Source organism: Neolamprologus multifasciatus, chromosome 14 (genome assembly GCF_963576455.1).
Source record: "Neolamprologus multifasciatus chromosome 14, fNeoMul1.2, whole genome shotgun sequence".
Classification (NCBI taxonomy): domain Eukaryota; kingdom Metazoa; phylum Chordata; class Actinopteri; order Cichliformes; family Cichlidae; genus Neolamprologus; species Neolamprologus multifasciatus.
The window spans coordinates 37,172,542-37,195,203 of record NC_140452.1 but is presented as its reverse complement, the minus strand read 5'-3'; the positions used below and the strand labels follow the sequence as shown (position 1 = coordinate 37,195,203).

The 22,662-nt window shown below is 41.6% G+C and overlaps 1 protein-coding gene across 5 annotated transcripts in view; it reads left to right on the top strand.

The window, feature by feature from the left end:
- The first annotated feature begins 11 nt into the window (after positions 1-11).
- ulk2 (unc-51 like autophagy activating kinase 2) overlaps positions 12-22,662 on the top strand; it is a 42,270-nt gene continuing 19,619 nt past the window's right edge. Inside the window, exons 1-6 of one of the 5 annotated variants that reach the window (XM_085184692.1) lie at positions 12-1,126; positions 4,461-4,553; positions 4,739-4,780; positions 16,185-16,217; positions 19,544-19,580; positions 22,332-22,505. In XM_085184692.1, the coding sequence (XP_085040818.1) occupies positions 1,037-1,126; positions 4,461-4,553; positions 4,739-4,780; positions 16,185-16,217; positions 19,544-19,580; positions 22,332-22,505 (469 nt within the window). In that variant the 5' untranslated portion in view covers positions 12-1,036. Of the gene's footprint in view, positions 1,127-2,719; positions 4,364-4,460; positions 4,554-4,738; positions 4,781-11,859; positions 14,341-15,472; positions 19,581-22,331; positions 22,506-22,662 lie in introns of those variants that run through there. The other 4 variants (XM_085184695.1, XM_085184694.1, XM_085184696.1 and 1 more) reach the window with 4 other exon arrangements.

Sequence of the window (22,662 nt, the reverse complement as noted above, 5' to 3'; positions counted from 1 at the left end):
GCCTATAAAAGGAAGTACGGCACTAAGTTTCTGTATTGTTTAAGTCAACGGCAGAGTGGGAGGTTCTGCTGTATTTTGAGAAGTGACAGCACTGTACGGGGATTTAAATACTGTACAGTATATGTACAGGCAGACTTACAGTCGTTGCTTTTGGAAACAGATTTAATCGAAGGCGACAGTTCCTTCCAGAGGCAGCGTTAGCTGTCCTGTCAGACTCGACGACGAAGGAAACAACGAAGTGTTTTTGTTATTTACACGGATGAAATTTATACTAACCGGGGAGACGTCTGTGTTTTTCCAAGAGCTCTTATGGACCTGGGTTTACTGTCGAAGAAGACAGATAAAAGGGACTAACAGTCCTGTGTTGATGTTTTACGCTAACATGGTCTGTGTATTAGCTCCCTGATGCTGGCTAGCTTCATAGGTTGCTACAGCTTGTATATTTTAGCTTGAGTCTGGATTTATTGTCAAGTATCGGGACAGGTATCCTTAAGTTCTTATACTTCTTAGTATGTTCCTAGGCGCTGTTTACATGACGCTTGGTATAGCCAAAGGGCTATATCACTGTCAGGCTAACAGATAGCTCAGTGTCTGCATCTGCAAGATTGGCATCATGTAGACTGTCCCTCTGAACGGGTTAGGTGACCAGGACACGCAATGTGTGAGTGAGCGTCCTTAGAGTGCTTTGCAAAGCTGGATTGAAGCTACTGAACTAGGTGAACGAGTGACAGCTGGCACGGATATAGTTTAGCTCAGACTGAGTTAGCTATGCTTAAAGTCGTCCGTTGTGTGTGATATTGCAAACATCCCAGCCTGCTTGGAGGGCATGTGAATGCATCATGTCCTGGCTGCATCTCTTATTTATGCAATAACGCACACCAGAGCAGCCTGTCATGAAATAATTCCGCAGTGCAAGAAGCAGCAGCATCATCAGGACTCGGTCGATAGCTTGCCCTGGGATTTTTTTTTCCTCTAAAGAGGACAGCGTCATCCAAGGATAACCAACTGTGCCCAGCTGGACCATCGGCCCTTCACAATGGAAACTGTGGGAGATTTTGAGTACAGCAGAAAAGATCTGGTTGGACACGGAGCCTTTGCTGTGGTGTTCAAAGGAAGACACAGGAAGGTAAATAAATCAGTTGCACATTTGCATCCCCTCCTTTACTTCATCTTGCAGGGAAAGGGAGAGCGAGCAGACAACTCGTTTGGAAATCTGGGTCAGTCAGTAGAACTGGGGACTGCTGCTCTGCAGCACTATATCACCTTTTTTGCGGGGAAATGTATTTTCAAGCACTTTCATAACTAAACCCCTGCATCCTGGCTGATGTAATGTGGAGTCATGCTGTGACAAGTGATTTTGGTGCCATTTCACCGGCCTGATGGGAGGTGCATGAGTGCATTTATGCTATTTCGTTCATTCATGATAGAGATGAGTCAGGCAGCTGTGAATGACTTGCTGACGTACTAAGGCAGGAGGGGTGCAGTGTTTTTCCCTTTGCCTTTTTAAGCAGAAGAGCTTTACTTATGTAAGAGCTGCACAACATTCATTCACACTGAACCACAGAGAGATCATTAAGCTCAGAAAGTGGATTAAATTGTTAACATTTCCCGGAGTGGGGCTTTCCGTGACAGAAGAAGCTTAGGATGGGGTGGGTTATATATGTGTGACAGAGATGCAGGCCATGACATCACGGTGGCCCAGTGCTACTGGTGTGAAGCAGATGGTCCTAAATTCCTGAACTGAAGCTGCATCAGAGCATCCCCGGAGCCAAGCTTCTCTCTCACTGTGACAATCGATTCCCAGCTCAGAGCCTGGAAACTCTGAAACATATGTGTCTGTGTAAACAATCCCCGTGTGTGGTCACATGCTTCCATGTCAGGTTAAAACCGACCTGGCATGTGATCAGTGTGTTTACTATTTTAGTCCCATCATCTGCACTGTGTTTAGCCTATTTATAGGATTGTGTGGGCTCACAGGCGCAGGACAGTTAGAGGCACCTGGATGCATCAGACCTAATGGATTGATTCATTCCTCGGGCGGTGTTGGATGTTGCATATCATGTTGCACTGAAATATCAATTTATTATGCAGAGTCTGTTCACAGATAAGAAAGACCGGGGGCTAGTTTGAGAAATGTCTTTTGGCCTCCGTGGGTAATTCCTAAAACTTTGAAACAACAAATGTCGGAAAAGAAATAAATGTATTTGGTGTGAATATCACACTTTTTCACTCTGTGTTTTATTCCTAGACTTTATATAAATGATGTAACCACTGTGACATCGCCCACTGGTTTTGGACTGCGTTTAAGACCCCCAAAATTGTCTCTGCTGCCCTGTTGTTGTTGTTGTTGTGTTTTTTTCCAGATAGAAATGACCATATTTGGACTGTTGGGTGGAGAGCTATGTTATTAGCTATTGCTAGCCAGTCAATAGGAACAGTTCATCTAGAGGTGACAGATATATGACTGCTGTATTTTTTGAGGTGAATGAATATAATATACATTATACCAAATATGTTACCACTTTAGAAACGACCAAAATCAAATTCTTTCTGGTATTTAATGCAAAACAAGCACCGCCTCCTTTCAAAAATAAAGTGGTAATTTTCCTCACCCAAAGCGGGTCTGTAGGGGAGGACTGTGCAAGTCAGCGCTACCGGTCTGTATATAGATAAGACAGTGAGTCGTTTTCCTGATTTTTTTTTTTTTTTTTTTTTTTTTTTTTTTTTTCTGGCCAAATGATAAACAAAGATTCATTTTATTTTATATTGAAATACGACTTAAAATGTATAAGAAAATAAAATTAAGATTAAATTCTGTAAATCTGTAATTGCAGTTTTCCTTTGGGGGCATGCTGTGGGCGTGAACATTTTGTTTAACTCATGTTAGAATGATGCAAAATTGTTACATTTTAAAAATGTTTTCTTAACTTTTCATAATAATATAACAAATTATAATATTTTCTCAATGCAAGTTGTATTCTTTGAGACATGAATGGTAGAGATGTGTTCATAACCACTGGATTTAATTGACTGGATGTTGATCTACCCAATGTTTTCAGGACAAGGACGTTTTAAACTTTGTGTACAATGAGTGGCTCGCATAAGCTATGAAGAGCGCCGCTCACAGTGCTCTGGTCCTACTTTCAGCTGTCCAGTCTCACCTTCAGCTATATCTGGTTGCAGTGTTATTGACTATAATCTCTTTGATGCTCACAGGTCTGTAATCAGCTGTGATTCATAAATGAGATAATGCTTTATCCTGGAAAACGAACACGTGCTTCTGTCGCTCTCGACAGGGCAAATCTGGTGACTCCACCTTTTCATACCTCTTACGTGGCAATTAGCTAGGTTTGAGCAAATACATTTCCCTTTATATTGCACAATAAAGGCATTTTGATCCAAGAGCTCATCTGGAAACATGATATTGCTCTAACAGTCATCTGAGCGCCTCGTCACTGAGTGCAGAACCTTGCTGTCAGAAAGCCAGTTGACCCGGTGTCACTGGGACAGCTAAAGTTTCCTTCGTCCTTCACGAGAACTTGTCCACTGCAGAGCCAATTTTGCATGTGCTAGAAAAAATCAAAGCCATATCAGTTTAATTTTGAAGTGTAAATTCACATCAATGATAAGATGTAACCCTAACCTTAGATTTTGGAGAAAAATAAGAGTTTTTGATGTGTGGCAGAATGTTTAGCCAGATATCCATCATTGATGAGGACCTGGGAATCAGGGGGTTAAATTTGGCTGCTCTTGCCTTTAAAGTTAATGGACTGATTAGATTGCTGTCTGTAAGTCTCATGCTGACTCATCTGCATGGTGTAGGGTATAAAATACACTCGTATGAATGTGTGTGACAGGGTGAATGAGTGCTCAGTGTAGAACACCATGCAAACATTCGGTCAGTTAGACAGAAGTTGATGTTAAAGATGCCCAGTGTGGTTCGAAGACTTCTAGGGCATCCTGTAAACACAGATTGATATGACCTCACGTACATATTGCTATTGTGCTCAGACTGTCTGTTATCTCTCTTTCACCTCCACCTCCAGTCTTGATCTTACATGATAAAGTGTTACCTTAGCGTGCCTCGTCTAAAACCGAGGCAGTGTTAGCTAAGGCTGAATAATAAAACACTCTGGTAGAGCTTTAACACACTAAATCCCACATGTGTGTTTCTGTTGGGCTGTCTCCGAGGTATATTGATCACAATACGAGTTGGTCAGGATGTTACGGGTTTCAGATCAACAAAAATACTTCCTGAGTGAAAGGATGGTTGCCTCTAGCCACAACTAACTCATGCACTCTCTCTATTGGTTTTAAGTGGTCAGCCTGCAGCGTCAAGGAACTCAAAGCCTCAAGAGGAAACGTATGAGTGGCAGCATTAAAAATTCAATCTGAACTGTTGTGCAGGAACATCCTTGTTAACTTCTCACGTGATCTGTTTCCTCTTTTGTGTTGTGTAGAAGACTGATTGGGAGGTGGCCATCAAAAGCATTAACAAAAAGAACCTGTCCAAGTCCCAGATCCTTCTTGGGAAGGAAATCAAAATCTTGAAGGTGAGCATGACCCTGAATTTAATTCCCTCCTTTTTTCCTCTTTACTGGAGTCGACTTGACTTGAGCTCGTGCACCTCATAAAATCCAGCCCAGATAGAAACATGAATGAAAGTGACCTGATTAACTTCCGTAGGCTAGTTGATGCTCCTGCTAATGCTTTTCACTTGTCTGCTCTTTTTGCTCAGGAGCTGCAGCATGAAAACATCGTGGCACTTTATGATGTCCAGGTAAGTTTGGGAATCTTTTAGAAACTTTGCTGCAGTGACCCTAATAAGCAGTAAAGTAATGTATGTCTTTAGTGTTTGATTTAATTTTAGTACGCAGCTTCTTTAACTAATGTTTCATCGTTTGTTTGTGTCTGAGAGGATGAGCTTCTCTAGTCTGTGGTAGAAAAACTGAAATTTTCAAAATGAACCATCATCCAAAAAGAAGCGTAAGAATATGTTCAGCTAGCCGAACCTAGGATTGGCTATGGTTCAATGCACAGACAGTAGAGGTGGGAATCACCACACATCCCACGATACGATATTATCACGATACTTAACGCACGATACGATATTATTGCAATTTTTTAAAAATATTTTGCGATATTCAGATTCTGTACATAAAGGTAAACTTTATCAATATTCATTTTCTCTAATATCAAAGTCTCACACTCAGTCTTTCTCTCATTTCAGTTTTATTGTTGACAAACTGAACGGTTTGTATTACAGTCTAGTCCAACTTAACTGAATCAACCATCTGGTACAATTATAGCTATTCTGAACTATGCAGTTTATGAAAACTATGCAGCCCCTTCAGCAACTGAAGAATTTGAAAGTAAATTAAAACAAAATATAATTTTACATTAAATAAAAAAGTTTTAAACTTAATTAAAATAAAACATGTCTTAAATTAAAATAAGTAAACTGTCATGTTTGGACAGTGAAGGAATGTCAGGATTCTTGCTCAGAAAAAGGATCAACATGCTCTGAAGTCAGAGCACAAAAACCTTTTTTGTAACAAAATATCGATTTCTGCTGTCCCTGTATCGATACATTATTAGCAAACAAAATATCACCATGCTACACAGTATCCATTTTTTCCCCACCCCTAACAGACAGTATGTGAAAGCTGGATGAAGCCATATTAAAGTTACACATTGGTTTGCTGTTATTTCAAGCTGCCAGTTTGGCATTTTGGCCACACGTTTACACGGATGTGATTGAATGATATTGTAGAGGTGCGGATTATCAGGCTGCACTGGCAGTATACTTATCCAATGGTGAGTTAGAAATGAACATTTGTTAGCATGTTATGGACATAATTCAAATGTATGTTGCTAATATCCTCAAACATGAGTCCATCTGCAGTTGTTGTGATTGTGAGATCAGCAGCAACTGTCTCTGACAGCTATGATAACATGTTATATGAATTTCAAAAAAGAAATGATAATGTTGTTGTTCAGTGACACATATAACATGAGTCATGGACACTTAGGATGATGAACAGGTGACACTAAACTGTGACGATGCCGTAGATCTTTTGTGCCAACGAGATCTCGCACACGCACGCTGTCCTGGTTATCACACCGCTATCTTAATCACTTTATTTGGGATTTCTAAGTATTAAGAGCTGAGCAGCAGCTTGTCTTCTTAATCTGATAACTTTGGCACAACTAGTCAGAATTTATCTTAGTGAAGGGATCATTAAATGTTTAAATAAATAAAAATACTTTGGTTATTATTTTATTGCATTAGTCACTTGGTCTTGTTGTTTTGCCGTACATAGGCTTTCCTAGATGGGAATATCGATGACAAACTTTGTAACAATATTCAGCTGCCTCTAAGTATATGTGGTTTTTGTGCATCCACAAACATGTTTGCGGGCGTACATGCGCCGGCGTACGCCCTCAGCCTCGCTACTGCCACAGATGCAGTTTCTGCTGGAAACGCTGAGTCTGTGGGTAAACTCGTCTGTGTTTCTAGACATGAGTGAACTTGAGCAAAACGCCTAGTGAGGGTAAAAAAATCTGGTTCTGAACTCGCCTGCTTTACTCTGATTTCAGCTATTGGCATTAACAAAGCAGCTCAAGTTCACAAACTAAGCCTGTTAACCTCCTTAAATGTGTCAAAGTGCATTAGTATTATATGATGGTGTTAAAACCGTTAACTCTGACAAACACAATAAAAGCTTCCAGAATTCCTGAATACAATCTGGCGGCCGTGTGACTAATAACCCAGAGTGCTTTGCAGTTACAGTTAAGTCAGTCTGTCATTTTGGCCTTTTCTATGGCTCACATGCACATCGAGCTTGATGTGAAAATGCTGTTATATGCATTTATAAGAGTAGATCACAGCACCACAAGGAAATAGTCGTAATATGTTGCAGTCAAATTAGTAGAAAAGTGTTTTAATCTGAATGTGAAAGGCCAACCGTCAGTGCAGTCAGTCTGCTGCTGAGCTGCCCATGTTCACGTTAGGAGGAAAACAAAAACTTTAGCTTACTTGTGTAACCCCGGTTCTCACAGTAGCATGAGTGCAATGTCTCACTATTGGATGCGCCTCCCTGCGTATTCCTCAAAAGCATTTATCTCATTCCGCCAATCCTGATTGGCTGGTGAAGGCGACGGCCATGTCGGGCAGAGCCATCCACCCTTAACTAGCTTGCGCTATTACACGGTCGTTATTCAAAAACAGTTTCTCACTTCGGAGCAAATCTTCAACTTAGCTAGCTAGCTTAGCTTAGTGTTAGCTGTTTCCCGTCGCCAGGCGCTTGCTACCTTTGCTCATCTCTCCTGAACCCGGATCTTCAGCACAGATCGGGCATCATACCATTTACTGGTTAGATCCCCTTTAGACCTAACAATTATACATTCATTGTTAGTTAGTGGTGCTGGTTTCGGTCATTAACCCTTTAAGACCTACCATAGAACCAAATGCGCCAGATATATTTTTACATGCTGTGGAGCCATTTTTGGGAGCATTTCAAGTTGCTATACATCAATACAACCATTACAGCCCAAATTTTAATAATATGTCTGCATTAAGTGCATAGTAATTACATAAATTGCAAAAAGGTGCAATAAACTACAAAAAAATGTAAAATCATTTTTGTTTTTTTAACATATATTTCTAGTTAGAGAAATTTAAGAGGCTTATCCCTCAAAACTGTAAATACAAAAAAGTTGCACAAAATAGTTTCCCACCACAGGAAATTTATTTTGAGTGTCTTCATAGTTTTATTTTTGAAATACACCAATTTTTATACACTGCAGGAAAAACGAAAATAAATATTATAATGCAAATTTGCAAAAAAGCAGCATATGCATCAAAAGAAACTATTTCCAGCAGTGAAATATGAGTCCTAAGCATCCCAGAAACGACTCAGAAAGTCAAAGTCAAAGATAACTTTTAAAAACACCAGTATAGGCTCATGAGGCCCCGATGGTAAAAAAAACTACATTTCCGCAAAATGACGTCACTTCCGGTTTTGGGCAGGTCATGGCGGACATGCGATAGTTCACGCTGATGGACAAGGAAGTGTTACAAACAGCTGATCGGATCGGCAAAGCGTGTTTCTGGAATATTATGTTTTTGTTGCTGCAAGTGCTTTTTATGCAGTTTTTGCAAAGTTATATGTGGAAGGAAACTGTGACCGAGGACAAGCTGATGGCATAAGATGTAAGTACAACTCCTCTGGTTTCATATGCAAAAAAAATTATTGCGCTAGCTCACGTGGTTGCAGAGCTACCGGGATTTAAAAATAGTTACGCAAAACAGATTAAGGAAATGTACTGTTTATATGAATGGGGAAACCTGCTGTCAGCTGAGACTGAAGAAGTCATGTAGAAAACACTACGTCCAGGACGGGATCAGCGTTTGTGGATTTCCTGGATGAGCGTGCGTCGAGACCGGAGTCAGGAGAGCCTTTGGTTGTATTTTTCAAAGCTGTCTGTCTGTAGTGTTTGGCAGTGGTTGAGCCGTAGATAATGTTGTGATGCATTAATGATGGAGTTAGTTTCCTACACAGAGACCGTTGTTCACTGATGGTGGGTGTGAGAGAGGCTGTGCTGCATTTACTCCACACATGTTAAACAAATGTTTGATTTTGAATTTTTTAAAGGCAGAAAAATTACAATCATGAATAAATGACGTGATTTACTCCACTTTGCTGATGTCTGTCACAAGGTGAGCGCACAGTAGGATGGTTCTGACAAGCATGCTGAAAAATCCGTTCTTCAAACTGCTCTGTTGTTTATATCCTCTGTTATATTTGTTCATATCAGCAAGCAGTAAAAAGATTTTGTTTAGATGTCCAGAATTGGCTGTAATACCATAAATACTAATTTACCACTTCAAATGTGATGGTGAAGCACATCCCACATAGCAATGGTACTTCCTGTGTTTGCGTAAGCCTCCCTCTGGGATCCTGCTGGTCAGCCTTTCCACCGTTCCACTCCTCCCACCATGTCCTCATCCCTTCATCACCCGTCCACTCTCCTGCTGATGTAATAGATCTCTTCCACAAGCTAGTGGCTGAGGAACCCATTAGTCAGGGTGCGTTTCCAGCAGGGATGAGATGTTCAAGTTTCTGAGTTTCATATTCAAATTGAATCAGGTGTTTGGGGGAGAAATGGTTACATCACGAGAAAATAAGAGACTCAAATAAAAGAGAAGGCACACAAAAAGTTTTGGTTGGTAGAGGTCAGTGAAATTATGAGATCATCCCACTGATACTTGACTTTAGTGTCCAAATCTGTTTATCATACTGACAGAATTAGGGTTTAAAGAACCCAAACCCAACAGGATGTTTTTGGCATGAGATGAGATGCTGCTGCTGTTTTTGGCTTAAAAGCATTTTCGTCACTCCAAGCACTCTTTCAGTTGTGTGGTTGCAGTTCCTTCGTACTCGTACTCTTTCGTACACTTGCATGTCTGAGATGGTCACCAAGCTTTGCCTGTCACAGCTTCAGGCACAGTGTCTCCGTGTCTTTTCTTAGCAGCTGCATCTTTTTTTACTGTCCCTTTAGTGTTCCCTGTGCTAGCACAACAATGCTGTGTGGCTCCCTTGGCGGTTATCAATACTGTCTGGTGTATTACAAGCCTGGCAGATGTCACTTCCCATTATTTATACGTGATATATATTTCACTTTACCCCCAGCTCCCCCAGTTGACCTGTTCCCAGCTCTGTTAGCTGTTGTTTGAAGCATGTGTTGTATGTATGGGCTTAACAGGAAGTGTAACCCAAACCAACTTGTGCAACCGTCCTAGCCTCTGTATTAGGAATTGCATGGAGCAGAGATTTTCTGCTTCTCATGGTTCCACTACCTTAATATTTCATCCCAAGCCCACAAAGCAAACTGGCAACAAAGCTGGTTTTACATTACTGTGGCAATCCTGTATGAGCTGGAGCTGCAGAAATTGTCAGTGATAACAGTACACACAGTAACCTACTGCTCTTTTCAGTAGGGTCATTTGGAAAATGCTAGCTCGATGGTCAGTGGAAATGTAGATGTGGAGATGAAGCGATTCTAGCTCACAGTATAGTTGGCTGTTAGTGTTCACACTGCTTTGGATCTTTATGAGCACCATATAGATCATGTGCTTGTTACTACACACTTAGTAGAACTGCTCACATCCCTGTGTATGTTACATTTGTTCGCTCAGCATCCACACTTTGACGAGGGACTATATTAACGTACACCGTGGCGTCTCAGCACTTCTCGTGCTAGTTGCTGATGGCGCAGAACAGTCACATGTTTTTCTCTGCTGATTTTTATGCTGTTATTTTTGTGCCACTATTCTGAGCGCACGTAAAAAAAGTTTGCAGGTGCAAGTGTTGTATTTTGAGGAGAAATTTATTTTGAGCAAAGAAAAGCTAAATTTGAGTGAACAAAATTCATTCCTGCGTGCAAAAATGTATTTCATGAATGTTTCTGTGTAAACTTCAAATATCTGCTTGATTCATCAAGACATCACATATTTGCATAACTGCTCTGACGTTTTCGGAGATAACATAGAATCTAAATAAACTTCTACATATCTTTGGAAAACCTCTACATACACTAGAGTGTGCTAGCTTTTTTGGATGCAGTGAGTCACAGATGCACCAGCGGCCTCTCAGAATAGCTGTGTGTTGACAGAAGGCCGTGTAGCTGGATGTAGGAGTCTGCACCTTTGAAAGATCCTTGGGACCAGAGCTGTAGTTTGGAGGAGCTCTGTTCATTTGCTGTGTTTAATGACAGCCTCAAGCACACAGCTGATTGGCTTACAGTCCTTGTCCTCTGCACTGTTGATGTCAAGCATTCTGCAGCAGCCTGAGGTAGCCTGGTCTAATTATAAGATGTCCCGTGTCAGGCTCCTGGTTCCTTCTCCTCTCTAACTCTGCCGCCACCACAGATTTGCTATTTGGATTCTTATCAATTAGAAGAGATTTGATGGATGGATGTATATATAATGGCTGATTTCATGGTTTTACTGAATTCCTTCTCGTCAAATGAGAAACAAGACGACTCAGAGAAAATGTGCTCAGTCAGCAAAAAGTTGATTGTTGATGTCCAACTGAGTAATTCCTGCCTCCTGACAAAGATTTGAATTTTGTTATTGAAAGTTCTACAAAAGGCTAATAACTGGACAGTAGGGCTGCCTCGATTAGTCGACTAGCCACGATTACGTCGACTATCAAAATCGTCGACGACTGATTTAATAGTCGACGCGTCGTTTGAAGCTTTGTAAGATCACAAAAGACGCAGGAATAAGTAGTAGGATTTAAGAGTGTAATAACGGACTGAAACAGAAGATGGCAGCACTGCATGTACAAGGATGCCAGCTGCCGTTAAACCCCGAAGAAGAAGAAGCTGTGTCCCAGAATTCATAGCGCAGCCCAGCTCAGTTTCCAACAATGGCGGCAGCTAGTTAGTTTTAATATTACTCTTATTATTCTTTCTGGGTCACAAAATAAACGTTTAACATATTTTCAGGCGAGAATGTAGCTGTGTAAACCTCAAATATCTGCTCAGTTTATCAAGACACCACATATTTTCAAAAGCGCTCCGACGTTTTCGGAGACGTCTGTTAGCCACTAGCTGATAGCTAGCTGGGGGCTAGGCTCACTAGAGCCGTGAGAACACCGGACTCCCGGCTTTACACCCACCGCCGTCTTTCGATACTCAGGTTAAACATGATATATAAGTCACTTAGGCAACTTAAAAATGTTATTGTTTGGCTTTTTTTTTTTCCAGTATTTTATTTGTTCCTGAGTAAATCAGTTTGGCTGAGATTAAAGTTATAGTTTTTACACAGCTGAATAAACATCAAGCAGACAGCTGATTATCAGAAATGTGAGATGCTCAAGAATTTACTCTGGTGTCCTGTTATATTTTAGATAGCAAGGAGTTTATTAAACTTCACCGAAACAATCTGCAAATTTCATTAAAATTTAATAAACTATCATCTTGTCTTTATTTTTAGTTAGCACCTTAAACACTTAAAGCTGTAAGCTAATGATAGTTATATAAGAGCAGATGCTGCTGGTGCAATAAGCTGTACGTCCAATGGATGATGATCTGATTAGTCGACTAATCGCAAAAATAATCGGTGACTAGTCGACTATCAAAATCATCGTTTGTGGCAGCCCTACTGGACACTGAGCAGATCAACATGATTAAAGCAGGACAGGTTCTGACTGGTGTTAAACAGAGGAAGACTGCTCCTAAGAACGTTGTGTGCTTGTTCAAGGAGGCTCCCTCCAGCTTGACAGGTGTAAAAACATCTGGTATAGGGGCTGTTTTAAGGAGCAAGAGGCACATTTCCTCTTAGCTGCTGTTTTAGAGCTCGTTCGAGTTTTCCTAGAAAATCGTCCGGTGTCTACATTCCTTTTACACAGCTTTGCTTTCCAGACATTTAACTGGGTAGAAGATCAGAGGAAGTCACTGTGACTGCTCATTGGAGCACACAGACATATGCCCAGTCATCTGCTTAGAACATGTACATGTGTCTGTTTAATCACGACGTAAGCATGAGCGCACACAGTCACATGATGTTCAGTACACATGTTGCATAAGAAGCTGACTGAAGCCAAGAAATACAAGCCTGTGAAACTGTTGGCACTGTGTTAGACTGTCTTAATAAAAGTGTATTATTGGCGTTTTTGCTGCACATGCACTGACCTGTTGCAGTCAAGTGTATATTGATGTATGAGTGAACTGGCATATCTGTGTAATGACGCGATGTACACTTTCTCTTCCTGTGAAATGATAAACATCCCGTCCTGTATCTGTGACTGAGCAGCTGTGATGGTCAACAAGTGATCCTGAGTTATTGTTCTAAACACATCATTAGTTGTTTTTTTGTTTTGCTCCCTGCTGTCACTTACACAAGCCATCTGTCGCGTTGTTGGTCAAACGTAGGCTTTTCTCGGAGCTGACTTCCCTTGAATTATTCCAGTCTTTGTGAAGAACTAGTCTCTGACCTCCCCATTCATCGTGCACCCCTGCCCTCTTCGGTTTGACCTTTCCCCATCCCCCATATCGTTACATAACCGTGCACTCCTGGAGTTGGCGTGATGTAATAGAGGAACAGCTAACCAGGCAGTATCTTGTTTTGCCTCACATTGACTCATTGCAGTCCAAAGTATTTTTGCATTCATGTGAATGTGCTCAGCGCCCGTGTATTGTGTTGTCAGTTATCATGCGAAGCAGCCAGCCAACTGAGTTGCTTGCGAAACGGCTTCTCAGTGCTATGTGCGTGTGACATAGCTATGATGCGAGAGGCAGAGAGTCTATTTATGTCATAGTTGTTTTGGAAATTTTGTGCTGGAAGGCGATGTTTTGGAGCCCAGCCCAATCCACCCATCAAAATCCAAAGTTCACCATTGTTTACATCAGAAGCAGCCAGTGTGTGTGAACGGTACGTTCTAGAAATCATTTGTAAATGGTCAGAGATTGTCACTTTTATAACTGTGAGCTGCTACTTCCTCCAAGCTCTCACAGACAGAGGCTGCCCTTTGTGCAGTCGTCACCACCTGCCTCTTGAAATTCATGTTGTTTCTTAGCAATGGGCAACGCGCCGAAACCACAACTGCTGCAGCCAGAGATGGTAACATGTGAAGGGCCCAAACCGCCATGGATAAAACGGATCAATCCCCAGGCAACAGCTTCACTCCCTGCTGTTTGTTAACCTCTGCTTTCTGTGGATGCTCAAACTTGTGTTTGTGTAAGAGTGTTATTTAGTCTGCTTCATAACTAACCTCAGTGTCTCTGAGGTTAGTTATAAAGTGGGCTTTGTGATGCGACTCTTCTTTCACTTCCCCCTCTTCAAGATTACGGCCACATTATGTAATCCCTCCTACTCGACACACCAAGAATGGATTCGGCTGTCCCATCTCCCTCCAACAGGTGAAATCATTGGTGTGGAGTTGGAAAGGATTACTTAAGAGCTACCTAGAAGACACAAAAAACCAAAGCCATTTATGTCGGGGTCACACACATCAGCTGACTTACATGGTGTCACCGTGCTACAGCGAGTAGTCGTGTGTGTTGTGTGGCTCGATAAGCTGAGTGAATCTCATGAAATGCTGGGGAAGAGTTTGTGCGTGTGGTGCACTAAAGTTATGTTTTGACTGAAATTGAGCCTCAGGGCCTGATCTGTGTTTAGATGAATTTGATACATTGGCTGTAAAGAACATAACATATAAGACGCCACAACGTTGAATTAAAATGTTGTTACTTACGAAGGACAAACAGAAACAAAAAAGACAACAAAAAAGTGGGCCATTGGTCTGAGGCTGCTCCTCTAAACTAGTTTAGGTCAGGGGTCGGCAACCTGCGGCTCCAGAGCCGCATGCGTCTCTTTAGTCCTTATACTGCGGCTCCGCGTGGTTTGGGAAAATAAATTAGTATTTAGCTGAAGTGTATTTTATTTATGTTAGTTCTTTTTAACTTGTAGTTCTAAATTGGAAGATTATTGTGATATTGAAATATAAAAATAAAATTATATTCTATAATTTTTTCATCGCTCAAAATAAGCATCACACTCACGGAAGCCGGTATACGCCGTGCATTTATAGAGACTTTCAACCCCAGGTAGGCCAATTATGGATCTTTGGATCCACATTATGTCAGCAGCTCCACCGTGAACTATGTTAAAACAAACACGCTCACGCCTCACAGACGACAGCTTACAGTCCTGCGTAAACTGACTTCGTACAGCCCCGATCTGCAGACGCAGTGCGCAGAGGTTCAGGAGCAGAAGTCTTATTGTAAACATATCACGGCAGACCAACGATGTTTGCATGAACACGCTTTTCAGCTTCTCTTTATCGACCACTTTTCACACACGGTTGCTGTACGCATACAGCCGGCTGTAGCTTTTCAGCTCACAGCCCGACAACACAACAGCACAGATAGCGCAGACTTTAAGGTGGCGAGGCGTGATTGCGGGTGTGGCTCAGGCGCGTCCGCCTCCGTGCAGCGGCGCTGCAGACCACGCCCCGCTGCACGCATTAACCTGGTAAAATACACATTTAGGCAGAATTTTGCAAATGTCTATTTTTAATTTTTCAGCAGCATAGTGCTTTTTTACCAATTATTTTTTAAAAGTCAGGTCAAGGCTCCAAAAGCCCAAAGGCGACATAAGGGTGGTGGCTGACAACAGTTTTTCTTTGCTACATGGATCATTTTCCTTTTGTTATATTTCTTTAAGAGTTCAAAATGTGTTAATTACATAAATAAAATGTAATTTTCTCTGTAGCACTTCATGGATTTCATAAGCAACACACCTTAGTTGTTCACACAAAGCATAGAGGTAAAAAACAATATATACAGTGTTATCTTCATTTTAGATGTCAAAAAGTATTTGCGGGTCCCAGTGTTTTCTTTTGCGTGGAAACAGAGTCCAAATGGCTCTTTGGGTGTAAAAGGTTGCTGACCCCTGGTTTAGGTAAACCAAACTAATGTAAACCAAACTGAAAACAGGAGTGCTGGTAACCGTCAACTCATCCTGTACTTGATAAACTAAGCTAACAGCAACAGAAAGATAAAGCCGCTGCCGATGGAGGTCAGTGGGAACGACCACCGTGCTGTCTTCTCATGTGGTTAGGCTTCACCAACCAATCAGCACTAAGAATAAGTCAGTGAGAGCGCAGGTTAATAAGAGCAATGCACTGGGGTCACATGATCAAAGGATGAAACAGTGCAGAGACTTTTACAGATGATTTTAATCATTGGAAGCTACTAAACAGAAGCGCCATCATGCAAATATAATCATTTCACCCGTTCATCTCAGTTATGTCCACTAATTAGTTTCCATAGTCTGCCACTCGTGTGTGACGTCAGCAGCTTGGCAACGGGTCAGAATTTCCCTCAGAAGTTGGCAACAACAGTTTCTCAGTTTCCAAGTGGAGTGGGCATTCTGGTGAATGTTCCCATTCAGAAAGATGTTGTAGATTATTCTAACATCGCGTGCATGCTTAGTAAGATGGAAGTAATAAAAACACAGGTTCAGAAAAAGCCAGCTCTGTTATAAATATCATCCACAAGTAGTTTGGGTACGTTGTGTTTTCTCCAGTGGCTGTTTTGTCGTGTGTGTTTGGAGCTGACAGCTGCTGCAGGATAAATGGCTGCTGTAACAGATTCTGTCTCCTCTTTTCCAGGAAACGCCCAACTTTGTTTTCCTGGTCATGGAGGTAAGTATAGAAACATGACACTGTAGATAGTTGGAACATATGTGTTTTTTAAACCGAGTAATGATTTATGGGAAGATGTCAACATGTGCTCTTTCCCTCTGTGCTGGTGTAGGCTTCACTAATCTTCTGTTGCTGCCTGTTTTTCTCTTAACCTCCTGATGACCTCACTCTGTACACGGTCTCCAACTCTCTGCACTTGTGTTGCAACACTCTGATAGAAAACAAATCATCTCAGGGTTCTCGTTGTCAACAAGCCTCTTTTCTAAGAATCAGATCTGCCTTGGCTTAAAATCTTGTTTTGGAGTTTTTAGGACATTATATTGTTAGAAAAGTGATTTTGTTTGTCCTACAGCGAGGTTACATTACTCTGAGGATGTTGACATAACAGTTTTGTCATCCATTTTCTTCCGCTTATCCGGGGCTGGGTCGCGGGGGCAGCAGCCCAAGCAGAGTTTTCAGAGCTGGCACTAGCTGAAGATTGGTGGATCTTTGCTAATTAATTCTTATGGATATATTTCCAACTTCCATCCTTAAGAAGGAATAAGCACCACCGAATCATCAGGCCCTCGCTGGAATGTTAAGTATGAACTTGCCCTGGCCAGATTGGAGCTGTGCCCTCGTGTTTTGTTTGGGTGGAGAAACCTCGTCTTGTTCTGGTATTGGAAACATTAACCATAGGCCCCAAGCAAATGTGCCAGATGCAGTCCCAATGAAGAGAGCATTGTATTCATCGAACCCCGAGTCTGGAGGGGATAATATAAACAGTGAAGTTGTTAGAACACTGAATATTTCTTTGTTCATTCAGTAGCAGACATATCTTTGAAAACTGCTCTGGTATATTTATATTAGAGTTTTTGTTTGTCTTTTAAAAGACCTGCCTACACAGATGAAACAAATAAAAGCATTTGTGTAAGCGATACAGGCGACATGTCTGATGCTCAAATGAACAAATAAAGTTCTAGTTTGAAGTTTGAATGTCAACTGACCAAAATCCACGAGGTTTGGTTTGTGATATGTTTACCTTCATTAGCACATGGTGCTTGCTGTTGTTACACTACAGCATTTGAGTGCATATTTTAGATGTTTTTAGACCCAGGCTTCAGTTGTTAGTAGGGCTGTGCGATATGACCAAAATCTCATATCCCGATATAAAACATCTATCGTCCGATAACGAAATAAATCACAAAAATGTAACATTTTCTGTAAATTCTGTGAATCTCGGGCAGCTCGACTTGCGTGAAGCGTTTCCAGCTGCGCGTCATGTAGCTGGAGTCGAGTGATTTAACCGATGCAGGAAACGATACATTTTTAGACATAAGTTGTAACGGCCTCCGTTTTCTTTGTGAGTGTTTATTACACGGCGTGCTGCGGGGAAAAGCCTGTTCTAACGTTTGAGTCTAAGGTTTATTTTTTAGCACCTGGCGGCTCTTCTTTACTTCTCATCCATAAATAATCTGCTCTTTCACGTGATTCAGTTTATTTTGAAAAGTCTCAACAGGATCTTGAGCTTTATTGTGAAAGGTTTATGTGCAACATAAACAAGCAGACAGGTGATGGTGTTACCGTCGTTGTTGCTAACGACAACGCATAAAAACAGCCGCTTGTCCGTCTGTAGTGTGGTTATATTAAATATAAGAGAAAGAGAGAACTTTAAGAAATGAATATAGTCACTACAGTGACCATCAAAACCATAAAAAATATTGCCATAAACAGTTTATTTTGCGACACCACGAAACAAACGATAGCGTAAAATGAAATGATAGACGTTTTTATATCGTCATCAGATATGTATCGTTATATCGAACAGCCCTAGTTGTTAGGTTGGCCAATGTATGGAATTGTTACGTTACATTAATTACATTGTACACTTTGTTGGGATCAAAGTAAAAGGAGATAAGAACTACTAAACAAGTTTAAAACCATACTTGCCTTATGTTGTTCAGCTGATATCTAGTCACAGATAGTCATGGTTAACCAAGTTGCCCATCTCTCTCTTCCAGTAGTGCCAGAATCAGTAGTAATGGCTGATGGTTGAAATCCAGCTTTCCATTCAGAAAGCAAACAGCCTCTGGAAGGATCTTCCCACAGTCGAGTTTACATTTATGATGATTTGAGAGTCAAATCAACTAAACCCCTGTGGGGTATTTCAGGACAATGTTAGTCTGTGAAGCTCCACTGAACGTGATGTAAAGTCAGCCCCTGTTTATCCTCTGCTGGAGGCAAGCTAGCTTTAAAATGCGTTATGGGTTGTCTTCCACTGTTACAGCGTCAAGATGCAGCTTTTCCAATTCAATTCAATTCAATTTTATTTATATAGCGCCAAATCACAACAAATGTCGCCTCGAGGCGCTTCATAGATACAGAGAAAAACCCAACAATCATATGACCCCCTATGAGCAGCACTTTGGCGACAGTGGGAAGGAAAAACTCCCTTTTAACAGGAAGAAACCTCCAGCAGAACCAGGCTCAGGGAGGGGCGGGGCCATCTGCTGTGATTGGTTGGGGTGAGAGAAGGAAGACAGGATAAAGACATGCTGTGGAAGAGAGACAGAGGTTAATAACAGATATGATTCAATACAGAGAGGTCTGTTAATACATAGTGAGTGAAGAAGAAACACCCAGTGCATCATGGGAATCCCCCGGCAGCCTACGTCTATTGCAGCATAACTAAGGGAGGATTCAGGGTCACCTGGTCCAGCCCTAACTATATGCTTTAGCAAAAAGGAAAGTTTGAAGCCTAATCTTAAAAGTAGAGATAGTGTCTGTCTCCTGAATCCAAACTGGAAGCTGGTTCCACAGAAGAGGGGCCTGAAAACTGAAGGCTCTGCCTCCCATTCTACTTTTAAATACTCTAGGAACAACAAGTAGGCCTGCAGAGCGAGAGCGAAGTGCTCTAATAGGGTGATATATCAATATCCTTTTCGAAGGATTGTGTCATCCCTTCACTACAGATCAGAGCAGGAAAGCTTTTTGATCACCAACCGTCTGCACCTGGAGCTCACAGATTAAATGGAAGCAGATCCTAGTTCAGTTTTTTCTCAGTTTTTCTCATAACAGAGTATTATAGCCCTTTCCTTTAACTCACTGCTGCAGTCTCATCTGCTCCTTCTTCTTTTCACTCGTGAGAAATCATTTCTCTCAGTGGAGTTGTCAGCACTGGTAACGTTTAAGACATTTAGCAGGTTAACTAATAAACCTGCAGTAATCTGGACTAGGATTAAAATAAAAGCATGCAGAGACACATGTGTATGCTTAAGGAGCCAATCAACGTGTTGAAACTGAATGTAATTGTTGCTGATGGTGTTTGTCTGTCTTTGCACACACAGTACTGTAACGGAGGCGATCTTGCAGACTACCTGCAAGGTAAGCATCTGTCTGCCCCACACACCTATTATTGTTCATCAAAACAAAGTAGCTAATGAAACTGTTGATATTATGATTATGTGTGCATGCAGTGCTGTATCATATCAGCATTGCTGCTCGTAAAGCTAAAAAAAAATCCAAGGATTAATAAAGGAAGTGTGAAGTTTACCAGGTCAGGTGTGAAGTTGAGGATTGTCATGAGAGTAGGATGTGCCACCCTGACAAGAATCTGAAGCTGCACATGAGAAAAACCAGATGGTCAAGTTTCATGTTTGTGTTTGCATTTTGGATGACGCAGGTTACACTTTAAGCTAACAGCCTTGGATCTATGGTAAATGGTAAATGGCCTGTATTTGTAAAGTGCTTTTTCTAGTCCCTAAGGACCCCAAAGCGCTTTACATATCCAGTCATCCACCCATTCACACACACATTCACACATTGGTGATGGCAGCTACATTGTAGCCACAGCCACCCTGGGGCGCACTGACAGAGGCGAGGCTGCCGGACACTGGCGCCACCGGGCCCTCTGACCACGACCAGTAGGCAACGGGTGAAGTGTCTTCCCAAGGACACAACGACCGAGACTGTCCAAACCTTCCGATTACAAGGCGAACTCCCAACTCTTGAGCCACGATCGCCCTGATCTATGAGCACAACCAAAAACTTGGGCTCTGTATGAAATATAAATGAAAGCAAAATCAGATTTTTTTTCAAACCCATGTTGAAAATAAACAATGTTAAAGCGAGCAGTGTTGTTGCTATGATAGTCAAATAAGCAATTAATCAAAATAATTCTGTTTCAACTTTTGTTTTTTACTGTTGAATATTTACAGCAGCTCATCAGCAGTTTTACTCGTGTAGCAAAACACTGATTTAAGAATTACATGGAAATATTGTAAAAATGTCTCACAAGGTTTAAATGCATATACTGAAGTTGTCTTCAGAATTGACCTCAAAGGTTTGGGCTTAAAAAAAATCACATCTGCAATGACATTAAGGCTGTTGTTTGAGTCCACTGTGTACACCGGGGAGGGGGGAACTCCAGGCCTCGAGGGCCGGTGTCCTGCAGGTTTTAGATGTCCTTGATCCAACGCAGCTGATTCAAATGGCTAAACGACCTCCTCAACATGTCCTGAAGTTCTCCAGAGGCCTGGTAATGAACTAATCATTTGATTCAGGCGTGTTGACCCAGGGTGAGATCTAAAACCTGCAGGACACCGGCCCTCGAGGCCTGGAGTTCCCCGCCCCTGGTCTATACCTGAGGATATATATCACATACACATTCAGACTAAAACACGGTCCCAGTTTTCAAAACGAGGCCTGTAGCTGTAAAAAGCTAGCTTATATTTTAACCTGTTACTATGGACGTGACCACAGAAACTACTGTAAGTGGACTGAAAGCTAAAGTACAGTTCTCATATACTGTATACTACTTAGGATAAAGTGTTGTTGGCTTACTGAACAACCTTCCTGAAACACTCAGCCCGGACACCCGGACAGGACAGGTTTATTTAAACAAACAAACAAAAACTGTGACGTCGCCTGTTGGTGTCCAACACACTGTTTCTGTGAATAGTTTCACAGGGTTAAAATCAGGTCAGCTAGAATCAAATCCTCCGAGTCGACGGCACCTTGATTAGATAAGAACGTGTGTTTACACCTCTGTTCCATAAAAACACTGATTGTGCTGCTGGAGCTGTGTTCTTATCACTGTACCTTTGCAGGATGTACCTGCCTGCGTGGTGCTTTTCGCAGCACGGGTCACGGTCAGACCCTTCTGTGAATCGGTGATCCAGGAGCCTTGCTTGAGTAACACTAGTGGTTGTGAAATTGAAACCTTTGTGGGCCGAGCGTTACGTTACACTGGGCACCTCATGTGATTGTGTTCTTATTATTGGAGTGCTGCTGTGAACACTGCGTAGGTAACAGCCATTTAAATTACATAATCTCTAGTAAATTATTCTACAACTTACACAACTTTTAATGTTAGAAGTCGATCCGCTGTGCTGGGCAGAGAGCAGATTGTCTATGCCCACAGTGGATTGACGGGGGGGGGGTGAGCTACTGAGATGATCCTCTTTGTCACACAATGACCTTTACTGCCTCAGTTTATTTTAGGATTATTCATGTGATGTGCTAATAATCAAAAAGCCATGAAAGGGAGTTTTTATGACTTTATGTCTTAACAGTAATTATCATTTTTCATTAGCAGCAGGAACTACTAATAATAATAATGTATACTTTATTGATCCCTGTGGGGAAATTCCTCTCTGCATTTAACCCATTCACTCAGTGAAGCAGTGGGCAGCCATTGGGCGTCCGGGGAGCAGTGTGTAGGGACGGTATCTTCCTCAGGGGTACCTCAGGGTAGCCGTTCAGTGGATTTGAACGCCCGACCTTCCAATCATGGGGCCACCACTCTACCTACTGAGCTATCCCTGCCCTAATAATACCTGTGGAAAACAATAAAAAGCCTTTTGTCTTCTACATGCACTGACACAGACTGTTTCATAGTCATTTCTGCTTAGACTGTATAAGGCCAGTGACAGTAGGTCACATTAGGTATGCACCTGTGGCTGTTGAGTCTACCTGCTGTTCACACCTTGTGTTTACACTGAGCAGCCAATTAGATTGTAATGATAATAGATAGATGCAGTTTAATGAACATTTTTGCATGGTTGCTACATAAATGTTCCTTGAGGAAAAAATTGGATCCTGACTACTGTGGTCTCTTTTTTTTTTTTTTTTAAGCTAAGGGGACGCTGAGGGAGGACACACTGAGGGTTTTTCTACAGCAGATTGCTGCTGCCATGCGCATCCTCAACAGCAAAGGCATCATTCACCGTGATCTGAAACCACAGAACATCCTGCTGTCATACGTGGGTCGCAAGAAGTCCAACATCAGTGGCATCCGCATCAAAATTGGTAATGGAAGAAGAATGTCAGTCACTATCAGTTATTAAGTTATGTGCAGTAGGGCTGCCACAAACGATTATTCTGATAGTCGACTTGTCACCAATTATTTTTGTGATTAGTCGACTAATCAGATCATCATCCATTGGACGTAAAACGTACAGCTTAT